This window comes from Plectropomus leopardus, chromosome 2 (assembly GCF_026936395.1).
Source record: "Plectropomus leopardus strain MGB_pleo_1.0 chromosome 2, ASM2693639v1, whole genome shotgun sequence".
Taxonomy (NCBI): Eukaryota; Metazoa; Chordata; class Actinopteri; order Perciformes; family Serranidae; genus Plectropomus; species Plectropomus leopardus.
Window position 1 is genome coordinate 21,583,454 of NC_142177.1, and position 16,848 is coordinate 21,600,301.

The 16,848-nt window shown below is 38.7% G+C and overlaps 2 protein-coding genes across 2 annotated transcripts; both read right to left on the reverse strand.

Moving 5' to 3' along the window:
• Positions 1–1,115: 1,115 nt before the first annotated feature.
• twf2b (twinfilin actin-binding protein 2b) lies at positions 1,116–8,668 on the reverse strand. Its single transcript, XM_088088256.1, has 11 exons — positions 8,384–8,668; positions 7,539–7,616; positions 7,272–7,450; positions 6,466–6,561; positions 6,267–6,371; positions 6,170–6,184; positions 6,047–6,088; positions 5,828–5,953; positions 5,488–5,638; positions 3,549–3,670; positions 1,116–3,424 (listed from the first exon to the last, which is right to left on the reverse strand). The coding sequence occupies exons 1-11, from the start codon at positions 8,406–8,408 to the stop codon at positions 3,257–3,259; spliced, it is 1,107 nt and encodes a 368-aa protein (XP_087944382.1). The 5' UTR covers positions 8,409–8,668; the 3' UTR covers positions 1,116–3,256.
• A 2,031-nt stretch (positions 8,669–10,699) lies between these two features.
• LOC148190204 (WD repeat-containing protein 82-like) lies at positions 10,700–16,082 on the reverse strand. The gene is made up of 9 exons (XM_088088249.1): positions 15,689–16,082; positions 14,967–15,067; positions 14,761–14,827; positions 14,224–14,323; positions 12,705–12,821; positions 12,444–12,599; positions 12,289–12,358; positions 12,064–12,206; positions 10,700–11,336 (listed from the first exon to the last, which is right to left on the reverse strand). Exons 1-9 carry the CDS (start codon positions 15,847–15,849, stop codon positions 11,304–11,306), a joined length of 948 nt encoding a protein of 315 aa, XP_087944375.1. The 5' UTR covers positions 15,850–16,082; the 3' UTR covers positions 10,700–11,303.
• Positions 16,083–16,848: the final 766 nt, after the last annotated feature.

Below are 16,848 nucleotides of genomic sequence, written 5' to 3' on the forward strand. Positions count from 1 at the left end.
ACACTCAGGTAGCAATTCAATGAATACAGTAGTACAACACTAGCTTTAAACCTCTGAAAATCAAGAAAGTTGTTTTTCCTTGTTTTTTGATAATATTAGACATGATATACAAAAAACAAGGGGAAATGTCCAGAAAACTAGATTTATAATTCTCTGAATTATGTATTCAAAATGATAATGATAAAGATAAAAGCCTTCATTAGAAAGGTGTACCCAATAAACTGTCAGCTCAGTGTGTACGTCTACATTTATTCATATAGCTTATTTGTTGGATATTAAACACTTTTTTCCCCACAGTATTTAGGCCCATGATTTACTGCTTTGATTTTGTGCAGAATTAAATGTGACTGGTTTCAGTGTTTTAAACATAATATTGTTTTGTTTCCTCCATCATGTTGTTCTTCAACCTTTTATGTTGAAGGCAAACATCCTTACTTCCGGTGCTGTTTGAGTTACCTCTCTGTGTATTGATGCACCGGCAGTAATGTGTTTAATGCTGCATTTGTGTCCAATGGGAACACCGCTTTTCAACCTTTACCTGTGTGGGTTGCATTGTGCATTGATCTCTGACTTTATATCTGAACGTACTGTCAGCACACGTGCACTTATATGATTAATATTGTATTGTACAGTAAACAAAACGTTAAATTATAAAATAGCCTTAATAACCTTTCAGCGAGCGATTATTTCTGTTGCAGGCTATTACCATTACCTGCAGATGGTTGAATTGTTTTCCTGGAAATGCACTGAGCTGTGTCAGAGGTCAGTATGTCTTCACAAAGGTTCATCATCACCCACACCACAGTTCCCGTGTTCACAGATAACGACCACTTGAAAGCTGCAGTTCAGCTCTGAACCGCGTTTCCAGGAAAAAATGTTTACATCAACCATTTTTCCCGTGAGGTATGAAAGCAGCAGAACTGCACAACTGAAGGCTTCTGAGTAGAGGCACTTCCTGGAAAACACACACAACCAAATGACCTCTGCCACTGAGCCCTGATCTCTGCTGCTGCTGTCGCTGGCCTGCATGACTATCACACACGCACAGTCAGAGAGAAATGATAACATAAACACTAGAAAATAAAGAAAATATTTTATTGTAGGACCATGTAAAACAACAGCCTTCAGCTGAGTGTAGTCAAACCTTGCTCGGGTGACCAATGAAGGCAACTGTCAATGTGATGTGGATTAAATTTGGTAAAGAGTGAACTGTGGGTAAAGCATAGGCTGCCTATACCTAGACAATATAAAGGATAATCCACCCTAAAACAAAAATGTCATACCTATTTCCTGATAATTGTGAATCAATATAAGTGATACCAGTAATATAAATAATTCCCTAATGTGCAGAGCAGATCAGGAGAAGGCAGATCAGATGGGAAATGTTACCTTAAATGTGGACCGGAATTGGCAAATGTAAATAATTCAATTTAATACCTAATAAAAGCATTTTAGCCATTTAAAATCCAGTTTAGGTCTGTGCAATATATCGATATTATGTATATATGAGACTAGATATCATCTTTGATTTTGGACATCGTAATATCGGAAGCGTTGTCTTTTTCTGGTTTTAAAGGCTGTATTACAGGAATGTGATGTTATGCTCTGAACTTACCAGTCTGTTCTAGCTGACCTATTATTTGTCAACATCCACTTAGTGATCTTTTTGTCCACATTACTGATTATTATTTAGCAGAAATGTCATTGTGTATATATTTTGTGAAATCACCAGTAGTTAACCTTACAATATTGATATTGAGGTTGTTTGGTGAAAAGTATTGTGCGATTTATATCACCCAGCCCTATTTCCAGTTGTTACCTGAGGTCTCTACACATTGTTTTTTTTTTGTACAGCTTCAACAATCAGGGTGCAATCTTTTCATTACTGAGCTTTAGGGGTGGTAGTAGACAGGATTTGTTAACTTTGTGTAGAGCCAGGCTTGCTGTTTCCCCGTTTCCAGCCTTTTCTTCTAAGATAAACTAACAAGATTCAGAGTGTGAGACATTTTGTTTGAAGCATACACGACACGCCTGAAGCATACACGATGAACGACAAACCGCACCCATCACTAGTACAAGACTAACCCTCCGATGCCACGTTTATCTGAACCCTGCTACAGCGCAAAATTATAATGAACAAATATGAATCCAAATGTAACAACAATCCACTTTATAATTCATTATACACAAAGACATGATTCACCTTATAAGTTACAAAATTTAACCCATACCATTACCCTTACTCTAAAGTTAACTGCCTCTCTTTTGCCCTAACACTTGACAGCTAACTAAACAGCAACTTTGCATTTTTGTCAGGACTTCTGTTTCCTGACAAAAAAGTGTGGTGGGTGAGTCATGCTGCTAATGGGTGGATCACATAGCTGCTCCAGCTGCAGCTGTACCAATCTGCAGACTGTAGCTTCATACTTAATGAACAAACACAGGATGGTGTCATTTTTTTTTATCTAATTCAGAAATCAAATAACTGTATTTTCCCAAGTGTCATATTCCTTTTGCAAAAAGCTCCACACTGGCTGACAGTATCCTATTTATTATGTATCAGCTTGTTCAAAATCTTTATTGAAGCTATATTCTGTTCACAGGGTCCCATATTCAAACCTAGGACTCCATATTTGTCATTTGTCATTACATGACACGGAAATATTCTAGATGTTTTGTGCATTATTTTACACTAATTTTACCAAAATTCAGCCTGACATATTTGGTATCTTTGGAAAGTTTTGGATCTTCACTTCAAGTAGAAATAAAGTTGTCTGGGTTTGAAAAACATTTGGAAGCACAATAGTTTGTGATAACTGAGATGTAGGTGGATTAATAGTGTTTAAGATCAACTTTGTACATTTTTCACTATGTCGTGACTTAACCATGTTTTCATGTATAATTTAGTTTGTATATATTCTTAATAAATCAAATCAAGCCAGTCACTCTGACTAGACTCAAACTAATAACAGTCTTCTTGTTCAGGTTTGACAAACCACTTCCTTTAGTGTATTTCTAAGAGAATTTAAAATCTTAGCTAGCACTTTTATAAATATGTCCTTCTTTCACCACAGGAAAACATGTATGGTTTCTGCTTTATGGTGGATATATTTTTTTTCAGTGTGAAATTTGTTTCTGCAGGTAAAAAGAAGGAATGAAAAGAAGCGAAACAGTTAAATAACAAGTCAATTCATAGATAACTTATTGGTGTGCTTGTGTACTAGTGTATAATGTCTCGTGTGTGTGTTTATAATGTCTAACTTTCTTCCCCGTTCTCCCCGGCACCCTTGATGAGGCGTTTGTTACCCCTCTTCCCTCCTGGTCCGCGGGGCTTTGCAAAGGCCTGTTTTAAGGTGTGCTCCATCGGGTGGACCTCCTCGTACAGGAAGTCTTCTGTCAGGCCATCGCCATTGTCTATCTCCATCTACACAGAATAACACACAGATTAATGGCCACACTATGATTCCTCGTCTATCTCTACAATGATATGTTATTTACATTATTTATTATAATTATTTTTATTTGTGGGTGATTTGGGTGACCTGTACCTTTTTGGTGACCTCCAGGTGGTAGTCTCTCTCCACCTCGTCCAGTAGCCTGTTCTTACAGCTGGAGTACAACATCCGCTCCTTGATACTGCAGGTGTACCCAGGCATCGAATATATGAACACTGGAGGGGAAATGAAGCCATCACTTAAGCAGCTGATACGTGTATATGCACTTCACTCCCACCTTCCCTGAACGACACACTACACCGGGGGGAACAGAGGACGAGAACATCCTGTCCTCAAGCAGAGGTGCTATCACTTGACCTAAATCAAACAGCAGTAGAGGCACTACTAGTTAACAGGCACTGCTAAAACTAATCAGAGCCAAAATAGCTTAACTTCCATGGCATGATATGGCACAGTGTTATTTTTACATGCTGAAAAAAGAATCCAAAAACAAAGAAAATTGAATTTAATTCATTAGGGTTCATGTTTAACAACAAAACTATATTAAAAAGTCCACTTATAAACACTTACACAAGATATGCGGTATAATTCAAGTCTCATTTATCCAGTTGATGCTCAATACTTCCCAAACACACGCATTTTCCCTGAAACATGACCATTAACAACACTTCTACATACGAGGAGTGTGTCTGAGCAATAAGCATGCATTTAAACTCTGCTCTTGGAACACAAGAGTCCCTGTATTAGACTGTTATGCAAACGTGTTTTCAATAGTTTTGTTTTATTTTAAAAAAAAAGTATGTGTTTGGGAGGTACTGAGCATGCAATTGGATGTATGAGACATGGATTATACTGCACAGGTTGTGTTAGTTTGTAAACTGATGTTTTGATGTAGTTTAGCTGTTAAACATGGCCCCCAGTCATTTATATATATATATATATATATATATATATATATATATATATATATATATATATATACTCATTGGCTGAAAGCTGCTCTTTTGAGCCTCTTGGTGGCATTTGAACAAGCTGAAAACACAAAATACATATCTTCACCTAACAGTTGCCTATTTACACTCCACACATGTAGAGCAACATTGTCATTTATTCTGAAGTGATATTGGTGTCAAAATTGATTAATGCAAGTCCACTAATCACTCTTGTGTAGTTCTATTTTTGGTCTCCAACAACTGCTGGTGGAAGTCTCTTTATCTACGAAATGCACCACTATGTTTACTAACTAGTTGCTCACTGTCTCTGCCTGTTGTTTGGTGCTGAGCAGGTAGTGTGGGTTTAAAAACAGATACATGCTGCAGGTCTAAGTCAGGTTGACAAGAGCTATAAGACTGAATTACTAATTTTCTGTGGCTTCCTTTCACATTAAATGGTAGGCATGGTATGAGCTGCACCTTAAAAAAAAGTCCTTTGTTTGTCTTCTTTTCTGGTGCAGAAGTCAGAAAAATATATTCCATCATTGTATGCATGTATGTATAACAGCATTTGTTTGAGATTTTGCTCTGTAGTGCTTGTCATTGGACTTGTAATGGTGTAGTCTGCTGGTAATGATTTCACATGCCCTTAATCAAGCTGCTAATGACTGACCGGCTGCACCTGTAAGAGTGACTGATATGGTGAACCAGTGCATGCCTCATTCAGCACGGAGGAAAGTCCAACATGGAAAGAAATGTTTGCACTTTCTGCACTCTATAAACATTTGGACATCTGTTCACTGTCTGTACAGTCCTGCACCATGCTATATTGTGATATATATTCCTTTCACATTACACACAGTCACATGTTCCATTAATATACGTAAAAATATGTATTAGTGCAGCTTTGAACTTGGTGTTGGGACCCGCATGACTTGACAAAGATGTGAGGTCATGGGAGATTTCCTGTGATATTCTGTCTCTTGAAAACAGAAAGCTTAATAATAGAACTTGATGTGCAGCATAATATAGTTCTTGTTAAATTCCCTCCCTGTAATAGCACACTGCTCCGCTCACACCTGCAGTGAGACTGTACTGACCCAGCGCCTCCTGCAGCTGGCCCTGGTGGGAATGTTTGAAGATGAAGAAGTGGTATCTGGGTGAATCTGTGGGAATCCTGTAGGGAAGCTCACGGGTCTCTGTAGGTTTGGTGTGAACCAGCTCAATGGTCTCTTTCTCTACATCCAGCCTCTGCAAGACAACATACACAAACAGGCTTTGTTCAGGGGTCAAGTCATGCACAGCCAATTTACTGCATTTTACTGACAAACACTGAAACACAGTTTGCTCAAACAATATCCTGACGGCTTGTTTTTGTTTACGTGGGAATAAGTTACATGTTGCACGTAGTGTTAACAAAGGATTTCTGTGTGGACTCACCAGCTGTATGTAGTTGATGCGTCTCTGCTTGAGTTGCTGCAGAGCTTGTTTGGCCTCTTCTTGTAGTGGGAACGCAAGACCTTGAAGAGTCTGTGCCCTTTTGTCTAAGCCAAACTCCATTGTGACCTACAGGGTAAAAAACATGGAAGACTCAGTGTTGATATGTCCAAACACATGACAGAAAATTCAATGGCACTGAGTTAAACAGGTATAACGAACCCTCGCTCGTGCTGTTGGAGTCCCAATTCGTCTGCGTTCATCCTGTGGACATAAGAGACAGTTTGTAAATGTCTTCTTCATGCACGCACATTTGAATTCATAATAGGAATAAAATGTACATACCCACACAACTTTATCCTGCAGGAGGAAAGTAAAAGCATACAGGATCAGTACATCTTGTATGTATGTGGTTTGTATCATATTTAGACAGTTATTTTACCTCTGTGACTTTAATTCGTTGTAGTTCCTGCTCGGCTGTTGTGAGTGGAGCTGGGGAGCAGCTGGAGGACATGTGTCGCAGGTATCCCTGGAAGCACAGGTCGTCCTGCAAACAGCCACACAGACAGGATTGGCCTTTATTACCAACGGGTGAACATTCACTGATAAGTCGCCATGCATGCTGGAGGGATTTAACTCACCTCGACCGTCCCAAATATTTCATCTTTAATGTGACCTCCTCCAAACTCTTTCTTCAGTGTGGCACGGGTCGCTGCATACACCATCTTCTGCCTCACCTAGGTGCCAGGACAGACAGACAGGAAGATATTATAAAAACATAATAGGGGTCTTCAATGGCTTCAATTTTAGGCTGGGGACCCCTGATCTGAAAGACAGATGGAACAGGGACCCCCAACTACATCAAAATGAGTAACATATCAAAGGGCGGCCTAAAGTGTCATGTATTTAAACAACTTTTCATGGTGCATACAATACTATCATTTTTAGTATTATAATTGAAGAATTCATATGTTTATACATCGTAGATTCATTTGACAAGGATTAATGGGTAACAGTAAATTAAATGTTGTTTTTGTCTTTTTTCAAGAGTAGGCCAAATTAGTTTCGCTTACAGTAAGGTTGATTCATGCTGATATATATTTTCAGACTTTCATTTTGAGGAAAAAAAAAACGAAGTGATTCACAGACTTGCAAAAGTATAATTTAGTATAAAGGTTGTTCATAAGCCAACTGCAGCTGATTAACTGTTCATATCAGCTGAACAAAAGGACATGTTAACGCATATATGTATATATGTGTGTGTGTGTGTGTGTGTGTGTGTGGTTATAGCTTTCGCAAATTCACTCTTGTTTGTTTTTAATTGTGGTTATTGTTACAATTTTTCAACAATAACAATTATAATCTAAGCCTAAACATGTTTAGCCAGCTGACTTTGAAAGACTCCAAATGACAGTAACAACATGTTAATCAGCTGCTCCAAACATACTGGTGATTGATCAGGTGACCAGGCGATGAAGATCCACTCGTATCCCTGTGCATTCTGGGAGTCCAGGCGGTAGAGGATGTAGCAGGGCTGCTGAGGCGTGAGCAGAGGAAGCAGGAACTGATCATAGTCCTGGTCCCAGCTGTGAGCTGGCTCTCTGTATGAATCTAACACCAACTCCTCTGCACACAAAAAACACAGATCAGCAAACTTATCTGAGGGTCTAGAGCAAGTTACCTGAGCGCTTCACTTGTGTTAAATGTCGTTTACCATTTCTGATGACAATCTTCATTATTCTGATGGCACCTCCTCTCGCTCGGGCCAGAAACTCTTTCAGCTCGGATGTTGCTAAAGTAACCAGATATAAGACAGACAAGTCAAAACTGAGGATGGGGGGTTGAAAGCAAGTGAGACAGAGTTGGGTCGGTTAAGAACCTGAGACTCCACTTCAGGGAGAAAATTTGATCCACTGCCAGATAGTCACGCCACCACCCACAGTGACTCAGACAGGGCAAATATGGACCAAAAAAAACAGAGAAAGGGATAAAAACAACCTAATTTCCCTCCAATTTTAAAACCCATGAAAGGTAGTTTGGTACTGGAAACCAGATTTAGCAATTTATTGCCCTCACTGCTTCTCTCTCACCATGGTTACCAAACACAGCGGCCTCATAAATGATGTAAGATCAGGTGAGAAAGGTGAGAGAGGTATGCTTCTGCCAGCGCGTCCCCCAACGCTCCAATTACCAAATGCCATAACACACATATATACTCTTTAACCATCCATAAATGCCCGTAGGTGCTGAATATCATGATTACTGACACCAAAACTAAAAAAAGACAGACATGTTAACTGTGAATATGTATAAAGTACAGGCTTAAATTATAAAGATGTGCAACCTTTACAGCCAAACCTTATTTAGATCCACAGGTTCAAGATGTCAGAGAAGGTGAGGGACCAATTTAAGATCTTACAAGAGGATGTGAGATTGTGAGGATGTATTAGACGCTGTGGCTTAAAAGCTAAGGAGAAAATGTAAAAAAACACTTAATAAAATTTGGACTGATACACAAGTCTGCTTAAAGAAAATGTTCCTTTAAAAACATGAACTTACCGTTAATTCCAGTTTGGTGTGACATGTTTTGGCCGTCAGCTTCACACTGCTCTCATGCAAGAAGGACCAGGTCCAGGTCTCTGTGTCCTCGCTCCTCTTGCTCAGCAGGTAGGCTGCCTCTCCACTGATGGCAGACAGATGGACCCATGCGCATCAGTGACATAAACGCCTGGAGGGTGACTCGGGAGATTCCTAGCACTTGAAACACAATCTGCGGAACTGTGACTGATGAGTAATAACGTGCCTGTCAGTGGATATGCCACCCTGACCACTGATCTAAAACTCTTTGCGTATCGATGACCACAACTTTAAAAGTCTCGGCGGGGGAGCGTCTCCCAAGTCACACACTGTCCTTTACTGTACTGTGTGTGAGGCCGTGCAGGGATCCAGTGCTCATGACATCAGTGGTCAGTACAGTGCTTTCAGAGGCTGTCAGTGCGCCACATGTAAAGACATTTTATCACTCATTCACGGAGTGGCTGATCAGCTCAGGGCAGACTGTGTGATCTCAAATTGCAGCCACCTGGTCACAGAAATGTGACACCGTGCAACAATCTGACCCCTACATTTCAATATTATTCAACAGGTCCCTGAATCATGTGAGGTTTCATAGGCCGAGATCAGGGGCAGTCCAAGAATCCGGGGGGCCAAAGGCCAAGAAGCCTGTGGAGGCCCCACCCTACACTCCCAATAAAAATGATCAAGGTCCAAAAATGCAATTCAGTTGATCAAATGTCACAATCATTAGTTAACCCTTTGAAACATGACAAAATTGGTTTGCTTTCTTTTAAAAAGATGTGGATGAGGTTACAGATAACTTAGTAAAACCTTCTGCCAGTAGACCAGCGGTGCTCACAGCTCTGCAGTCAGACAAGTATGCTTCTTCTTTTTTATTGGTGCGTCACGTTCAATTTTTCGGACGGGCCAGAAAACAGGATAATAAACTATGCAAAGCAGCATTGAGGCCAGTGAAAATGTTACTGTGGTTACTTTTTATTTCTCTTTCTTATTCAGTCTCTCTTTCAAAATGGATGATTTTTGAGTGCTGCTTAAAAGGGAAACGGTCGGTGTTTCATGTTGGTGCATCATTGCATCTGCAGAGGAGCTACAATTAGTGCGTTCACCACATAGTCCATTTCCATTACTGCCGATCAGAGCTGGAGCTGATAAATACTCCTGACTATTGCAGGGGAGTGTAAGCTTTTGTCCCACTTAGAACAAAAGCTAGATGTTAGTGGGATTTTTGCGCAGTGGGAGAGATGCTTTGCCTCAAACATTTGCGCTGTTTTTCCTCTCCCAATTGTGTGCCCCGGCCAACATACAAAAAGCTCCTGAACAGTCAGTACTGATGGATCCATTACTGACAAAAACACAAACTCATCAAGTTAACACACACACAGGATAATACAGTATGAATGTAGTTGGGAGTGAAAAGGGGTGAGCCGGTAGGAGTGCGAGCGCTAAATTTTCAAACTATTACATCTTAGTTCTCTCCTTCCACACATGCTTCCTTTCATGCACGCACACACACACACATACGGAGGGAGGTGAGAGAAAGATAAGTGTGTACCTGTGAGGTTACCTGTGATGGGATCATCCATTATTCACTCAGTGGTGAGTACACAACCCAAGCATCTATACATTATTCAACAGAACCCCCACCCCTCTCCTCTACTTCAGGAAGACACACTTCATGTGCACACAAAAAAGATAAACACCCATTCATTAAATTGATTAAAACTGCCTGCGTTTGTCTCACGCTTGTTTGTGTGTTCACAGGTTGTTTTACTGACTGAGTGAACTTATGTTTGCATCCGTTAAGCGAACTCACGTCGGTGTAGTGCCATTGTTCTGAGGAGCACCAGCACACTAATGCTATAATTATCTAAAAAAAGACACATATATAAATACTCTGCATTACTCATCGTGTTAAAGGTTGTAATTATTCCTATACAATCATCGGCTTGTAGAATCTTATTAATAGCAGCCTTTTTTCATTGGAGAAATTGTGAAAAGTGCACATTTTCTTAGTAAATATGCCCCATTTATTGGTAAAGTACAAAGCTGAAGCAATTAATCAATTAGTCAAATGAAAGAAAATTAATCGGCAGTTAAATTAACACTCAATTAATCGTTCGTGCTTTTTCTAGAAAAAATAAACTTCGTCCAGTTACAGTTATTGTGTGTATTTGCTGCTTTTCCTTGTCTTATTTGATAGTAAACTACATAACTTTCAGTTTCACTTTAAAATAATGTTTGTGTGTCTATTGGATGGATAAAACAAAATGATGATAATAAAGGAAATAACAGCAGCTCTTATTTTTATATAAAACACTTTAATATAAAATATTAAAACAATAAAAACACTAATAATGAAAGGAAAAGTGTGTAGGATTTAGTGGCATCTATGGTGAGGACTGTGGATTGCTACAAGCTGAAACTTCTCTCATGTACCAAGCGTCCGTTCTGGGCAACAGTAGAAATATGGCGGTGTTACATTGTGGACTCACGAGGACCCACTCCTTATGTAGATATAAACACCTTACTCTAAAGTAATGAAAACAAACTGACTTTCATTTTCAGGTGATTATACAATAGAGAAAACATACTTACTATATTATATTCCATTTCTGTTAACAGATTACACTAAATCTTAAACACTGGACCTTTAAAAAGTTTAATTTCACATGAAATATTAAGATATACGGATCGAGTGTAAATAAAATGGGTAAAAAAAAGAGGTAGCAGCATCAACACTTTTAGAGTTTATAAATACTGCCGGTAAAAAGTTTCAAAATGTTTTTTTTTCTCCAGTAAAGTATCAGTCCAAGAGGTTGTTATCAGACCATGAAGGCGGTCTAACACATGGTCTGACATCTTGACGTGTTTTGCAACAAGGACTCATTTTGTCAACGTCCCTCTATGTGTCGTCAATACACGGGAGCCAAAATGTCTGTTAGGAGGACAAAAGAAGAAAAGGCGAGTGAGCGTTTTGTTAATAGCAGTTTGTCCAACAGAAACTAAGAACAGGAACAGAAATCTAATTTGCAACTATTTTGATTATCATATAATAATTTGTGTTATTTTTTGGACAAATAAACAAATGTTTTCTTTTTAATCTTCTAAAATGTGGTGATTTGCTTCTTTTATGGCTTAAAATTGTAGTAAACTGTGTTTTGAGTACTAGACTGTTGGTTAGACAAAAAAAGACGATTGATGAGAAAAAATTTTGATGGCTGCGGCACCAAGGAGCTCAGTTGGTGGAGCCGGCGCCCCACGTACAGAGGCTGAGTCCTCGCAGCCTTGATTCTGAGCTCAGCCCTTTGCTGTATGTCATCCCCTCTCTCTACCCTTTTCACACATAAACTGTGCTATCTAATAATGGCAAAAGCCCAAAATATAATCTTTAAAAAAAAAAGAAAGGAAAATGAAAAACATGCAATTTGACCTTAACAATAAAAACGTGAAAGTATCAGAAGACTTTCATTTAGACAAAAGATATATTAACACCATAAAATGGTGCAGAAAATGAACAGATTTGTGCATAAATATTCACCAGAATGCAGAAAATGAAATGTCTGATGTTGAGAATTTCTTTGCAAACAACCCCAAAACCTCCTGTTTCATTTGTGCCCCCCCCAGTGTTGACATGTTAAAACAAAACCAAGGTACTTTCTCACCATGTTAGTGCAGGCACTGGCAAACGTCATGTATCTTGGGTTAAACTGCAGAGTGTTGATAGGTCCTGGATGTTTCCCGTCCAGCACAGCTACCTTCATCCCACTGTCTGTGCTCCAAACATGGACTCTCCCGTCCTCTGAGCCTTCACAACAACACACATTTTAACACAACCAAGATCTTAGAGAAAGAGATGACAATACTAAAACAGACGTGTTCAGACTTACCAATCATGACAAACTGAGAGTCAGGAGTGAAGCAGGCCTCCAGGGAGATGCCTTTACTGTTGTTGTAGCCCTTCAAATAAGCAAAGATAGCAACAACTTCAAGTAATCATACTGATATACGGACAGATGTGGTTTAAATACTGTTTGTCTCTTACAGAGAAAGTGTGCAGCACAGATCCATTGAATGCATTCAGGACACGAATCATCCCTACGTTGGTGGAGATGAGAATCTGTTTCCCATCGTTACTAAATTTGAGTCCAGTCCAGTCACAGGCGCGATTGAACCTCGTCTCAAAGGAGGCAAAGGGACCCTTTTTGCAGAAAGAATAAATGTATTATAAATATGATGCAGCAGAGAAAACATTGAAGAATGTGTGTGAGGGTCAAATCCCATCACACAGCAATTTTCATTTTACCTTGTCAAAAGCACGGAGGTCGTACAGTTTAATGGCCTGTGATTCGACTCCTGCGGCAAATATCAGCCCATCAGGGTCAAAGGAACACACAGGTTTCCCCAGTGGATTAGTCAAACCCTGACACGCAAACACCAACAAACAGAGATAAAAGAGAGAGAAGTTACAACAGTGTGCTATTCAGTAGAGATATTGCAAAAGTGTTACCACAATTATTCAACCATGCCAGTTAAAGCTGGGGTAGGCAATTTTTTTGGCTTCATTGGGCAAATATCCAATAATGTAATAAACTTGGAACATATTGTAATTCAAGTAGTCTGAGACAAAACTAGACTTCTGCACCTTCTCTTGGTTGTTTTCAGGCTTTAGAAAATTTAACCTGTGATGGAAGACTTTGGCCAATCACAGGTCATTTCAGAGAGAGAGAGAGAGAGAGGGAGAGGGGGAGAGGGTGCTCCAAAAGAGCTCCCCCAGGGATGATGTTTCTCTGTAGGCTGACCAGGAAGTTAGCTTCGCCCTGGTTCTCTCATCAAAAGTCTATGGAAGTCCGTGTCAATATCACCAAAGCAGTTCAGAGATAGAGAGAAGATGTTGCTAACAGTTAAGCCTTCTGCTAACTGCAGCCAAAAGCTCATGGCTGTGTCTTCAAGTTCACATTTATGTAACTAACATTAGCTAGAGCCTCCTGGGCAGCAGCTCTGGAGACAGAGCCCAGTACGCAGCTGGAGCAACATGAATCCAGCCAGCTCAAACCCCAACATGCAGACACCTCTGACACCCCAATGAACTAGTTAGACTCAGCGTGACTGTGGCCACCAGCCCTCAGTGACATCCAACTGGCCGAATTTGAGCCACAACAAGGAAGAAGTCCACTGCAGCAGGGAGCAAGGGACTATGGTGTGGCTAGCTTGTTAAATATTTGGGTCATTTGTGTTTTGTTATTAAGAGAGCGCAGTGCAAAGAGGAGCTGAGTGAATGTGCTGTGTGCCACTCTACAATGAAATAAGGTCAAATAAATCAATGTATAGGAAACACCTGGTTACTGTATGAAGCACGTGCATACACCTGCAGCCATCTGGTAAGAGGAGCTTAAGACAGAGAGGGAGGATCTGCAGGAGAAGGGTTAACTTTCAAATTTATGAAATTTATTTGCCTTTTCCATAGTCTGCCTACTCCTGCTTTTTGACTGCAGTTTCTGTCATACATTGCTCATATCACTGTCTCTGCTTCCATTTAGTCTTTGTTTATAGAATAATATCATTGCATAACAGCATTGTGTTGAAGCTGAGACGGCAGGTCAAACTGTAGCACTGGTTCATAAAGCAGGTCTGAGGACACCCAGTGGTCACAGGACATATGCTTATTAAAAAGGAGTTTAGTAACTACTGACGTGTAGTCCCTTAATGAGCAATAATCGGGTAAGTCCTGATCTAAAGCTTCAGCAGCAGCAGCTGTAATTATACACTTGAGTAACTGATTACAGAGAGAAGAGGAAGTGTCATTTTCCAGCCTGACTACTCACTTGACAGTGTGGAGCACGCAGATCCCAGATCCGGATCGTTTTGTCCAACGAGCCTGAGATAAAGGTATCATCCACTGGTGACATGGAGAGAGCGATAACTCTTAAAAAAAAAAAAAAAAAAAAGTTACAAGAGAAACACTTCACCATTAAGTAACTATCCATCATTTTAGGGAAGGTAAAATAAAAAAAGTGTAGTAAAAAGTAATGTCCTCCCCTTTATCCTTTCCAATAAGCTACTATAAAAAATCTTCATGGACCAAACAAGCCATTTTTGGCATTATTTTTGGCTTTGGGAAAAAGGACATCTTTCCACCTTTTTCTGACATTTTATAAATCAAATAACTAATTGTTTGATCGAGAAAATAGTTAATAGATTATTCAGCAATAATTGTCAGTTGTAGCCCTACTGTGCATACACTTTGAAGTTACTTGTTTCACCTGATGTGAATACTTTCTAGTCATTGTTACTTTGAGTGGAAAGACACTTCTTTGTTCACATCCATAAACAGCATCTCATATCTTTATCTTTTTACTCACCTTGCGGTGTGACCTGGGAAATACCTGATGTACTGGTTGTCAGTGAGTGACAGGTATCGGATGGTATCTACAAGACACAAAAACTTAATTTAATTTTTCCAGAACATATCAGTGCATCTCTTATATTTCTTTTATTTTATTTTTTTTTAGCTTATATTGTTTGTTTGATGCTTTGTGCCAACAGCTGACTGTCAGTGAGTTATTACCATCTAATTTGTTGGAGCTGTAGACCACTGTCTGTGTGTCTCCATGTGTGTAGCGGATAAGGTCTACTCCATACTTCTTACTGTACAGGGTCCTTTTGGGTCTGAAAAATGACATAATATTTGAATCTGTTAATCATTTTTTAAACCATAGTTAATAGGAGTTGGGGACGAAAATGATACAGCATGGTATTGCGATATTTTATGCTGCAATATTGCATTAATACAGAGGTGCTGTATACACATATATTTGATATATAAATGATTAACATTGAAAATAAAGATGAAACTTTTAATAGCCATGTAGAATAATAAAATAATTCTTTTTTTAGTTCACCAGATACATTTTGCTGCCATAAAAAGGATTAAGTGGAATGAAATGACTGAAAACTTTGAGATAACAGATTTATTTTTAAAATATTTCCTTGCGGACATAATAAGCAGTTGAAAAGAGGTAATAGATCACAATATATAGCAGTACATGTTTTCAACATACTCTGCATATCACAGATCATTTGAAATTGCAATAATATTGTATCGCGACTGAAGTATCCTGATAATATCGTATCGTGGGGCCCCTTTTGATTTCCCTAGCAGTGAACATGCTGACAATTATATAAGCATATTTATTTATTTATTTTAAAAATGTAGATATGGACATTGATCATTATTTTCATATATTTTTGCCATTTCCTGTTTATTAACATAAAAATATTGGCACTTACTTTCCCTCTCGGATGTCATATAACACTATGCAGTCGTCGTCGCTGCTTGATATCGCATTTTCACCATTTGGGCTGAAGTCCACACAGTTGACTTTCTGTGAATTTTCTCGATATGTTCTGGCAACCCTGAAACTTCGCAACACGCTGTCTGTGATCTTCATGTCTGCAGCTTTTTATACAAAATATACGGAGTAAAACCACGATGTGAGCCTCTCGCGATGATTTAATGAAGCCTTTGAGTCACTTCTGGTCAAGAAATGCATGAGCAATATCGCCTTAAAGACTTGACGCCAAATAAAACCGTACATTTTCAGAAAAACAACAATAAAACCAAACGTTGTGTGTCATATTCCCAACATGTAGCCAATGGAGCAGTCTGGAGCGACAACGATACATTTGGTTTGTACCTCATTGTCTACCAGTTGGGCGGTGCTCTCTAATCACCTTTGCATTCAGTAAATTCCATAAACCGGGCGGTGATGGTAAAGAAACAAGCATACCTATTGTCAGAAAAGGAAATACGACATACTACTACAGGAAATGGTTGCTATGTGTATTTTTTCCAGTGTAGAATAACAATACATTTTAGGTTTGATTTAAGTTCTCGTGTTTTCAGAAACTCCTCTTCATTCAATGTCACTCTTTGTTTTAGCCTTAAAGATATAATCTGTTACTATGATGACACGAATAACAAGTCTCTGAGCTATAGTATTGACTTCTTTATTTTAATAGGGAAAATTTTTAATAATAACCAGAGATGTTTAGGTTCACAACCTTTCCACCTTTTCTTAATGGATTTTAACTCAGTGCTGAACTCTCTTGCTCTTACAAAAAAACAACAAAAACGTTTTTTGTTTGTTTGTTATGTCTTTATGTATCCATTCTTATTTTATGTATTATACGAATTCCAGTTATTTACGTATTGATATTATGATTTTTTTAATGTTATTTATCTCTCATTGTAACTGATATCAGCTCATGTATTTTTGTGTGCTTGATTTATACATGACGTATTTTTAATATTGTATGTTTGAATGAAGTTGTTAAAAAAAAGACATGAAATAAATTAAAGAATAATATAAACAAAAAAGAAAAAGACTGATAAATAAAACACATGCATAGTTGCACTGTTTTTTAAGGTAAAAATATTTTTTTGCCAT

What these genes read in the sequence shown, in the direction of transcription:
- twf2b (XM_088088256.1), bottom strand. Translation starts at nt 8,408, where the DNA reads ATGTCACACCAAACTGGAATTAACG. An exon ending in GAAGATTGTCATCAGAAATG is followed by an intron (nt 7,451 to 7,538) that starts GTAAACGACATT and finishes TTTTGTGTGCAG; the next exon opens with AGGAGTTGGTGTTAGATTCA. An exon ending in CTCCAACAGCACGAGCGAGG is followed by an intron (nt 5,954 to 6,046) that starts GTTCGTTATACC and finishes TTTACCCTGTAG; the next exon opens with GTCACAATGGAGTTTGGCTT.
- LOC148190204 (XM_088088249.1), bottom strand. Translation starts at nt 15,849, where the DNA reads ATGAAGATCACAGACAGCGTGTTGCGAAGTTTCAGGGTTGCCAGAACA. An exon ending in TTCCCAGGTCACACCGCAAG is followed by an intron (nt 14,324 to 14,760) that starts GTGAGTAAAAAG and finishes TTTTTTTTTAAG; the next exon opens with AGTTATCGCTCTCTCCATGT. An exon ending in TGCGTGCTCCACACTGTCAA is followed by an intron (nt 12,822 to 14,223) that starts GTGAGTAGTCAG and finishes TTTGCGTGTCAG; the next exon opens with GGTTTGACTAATCCACTGGG.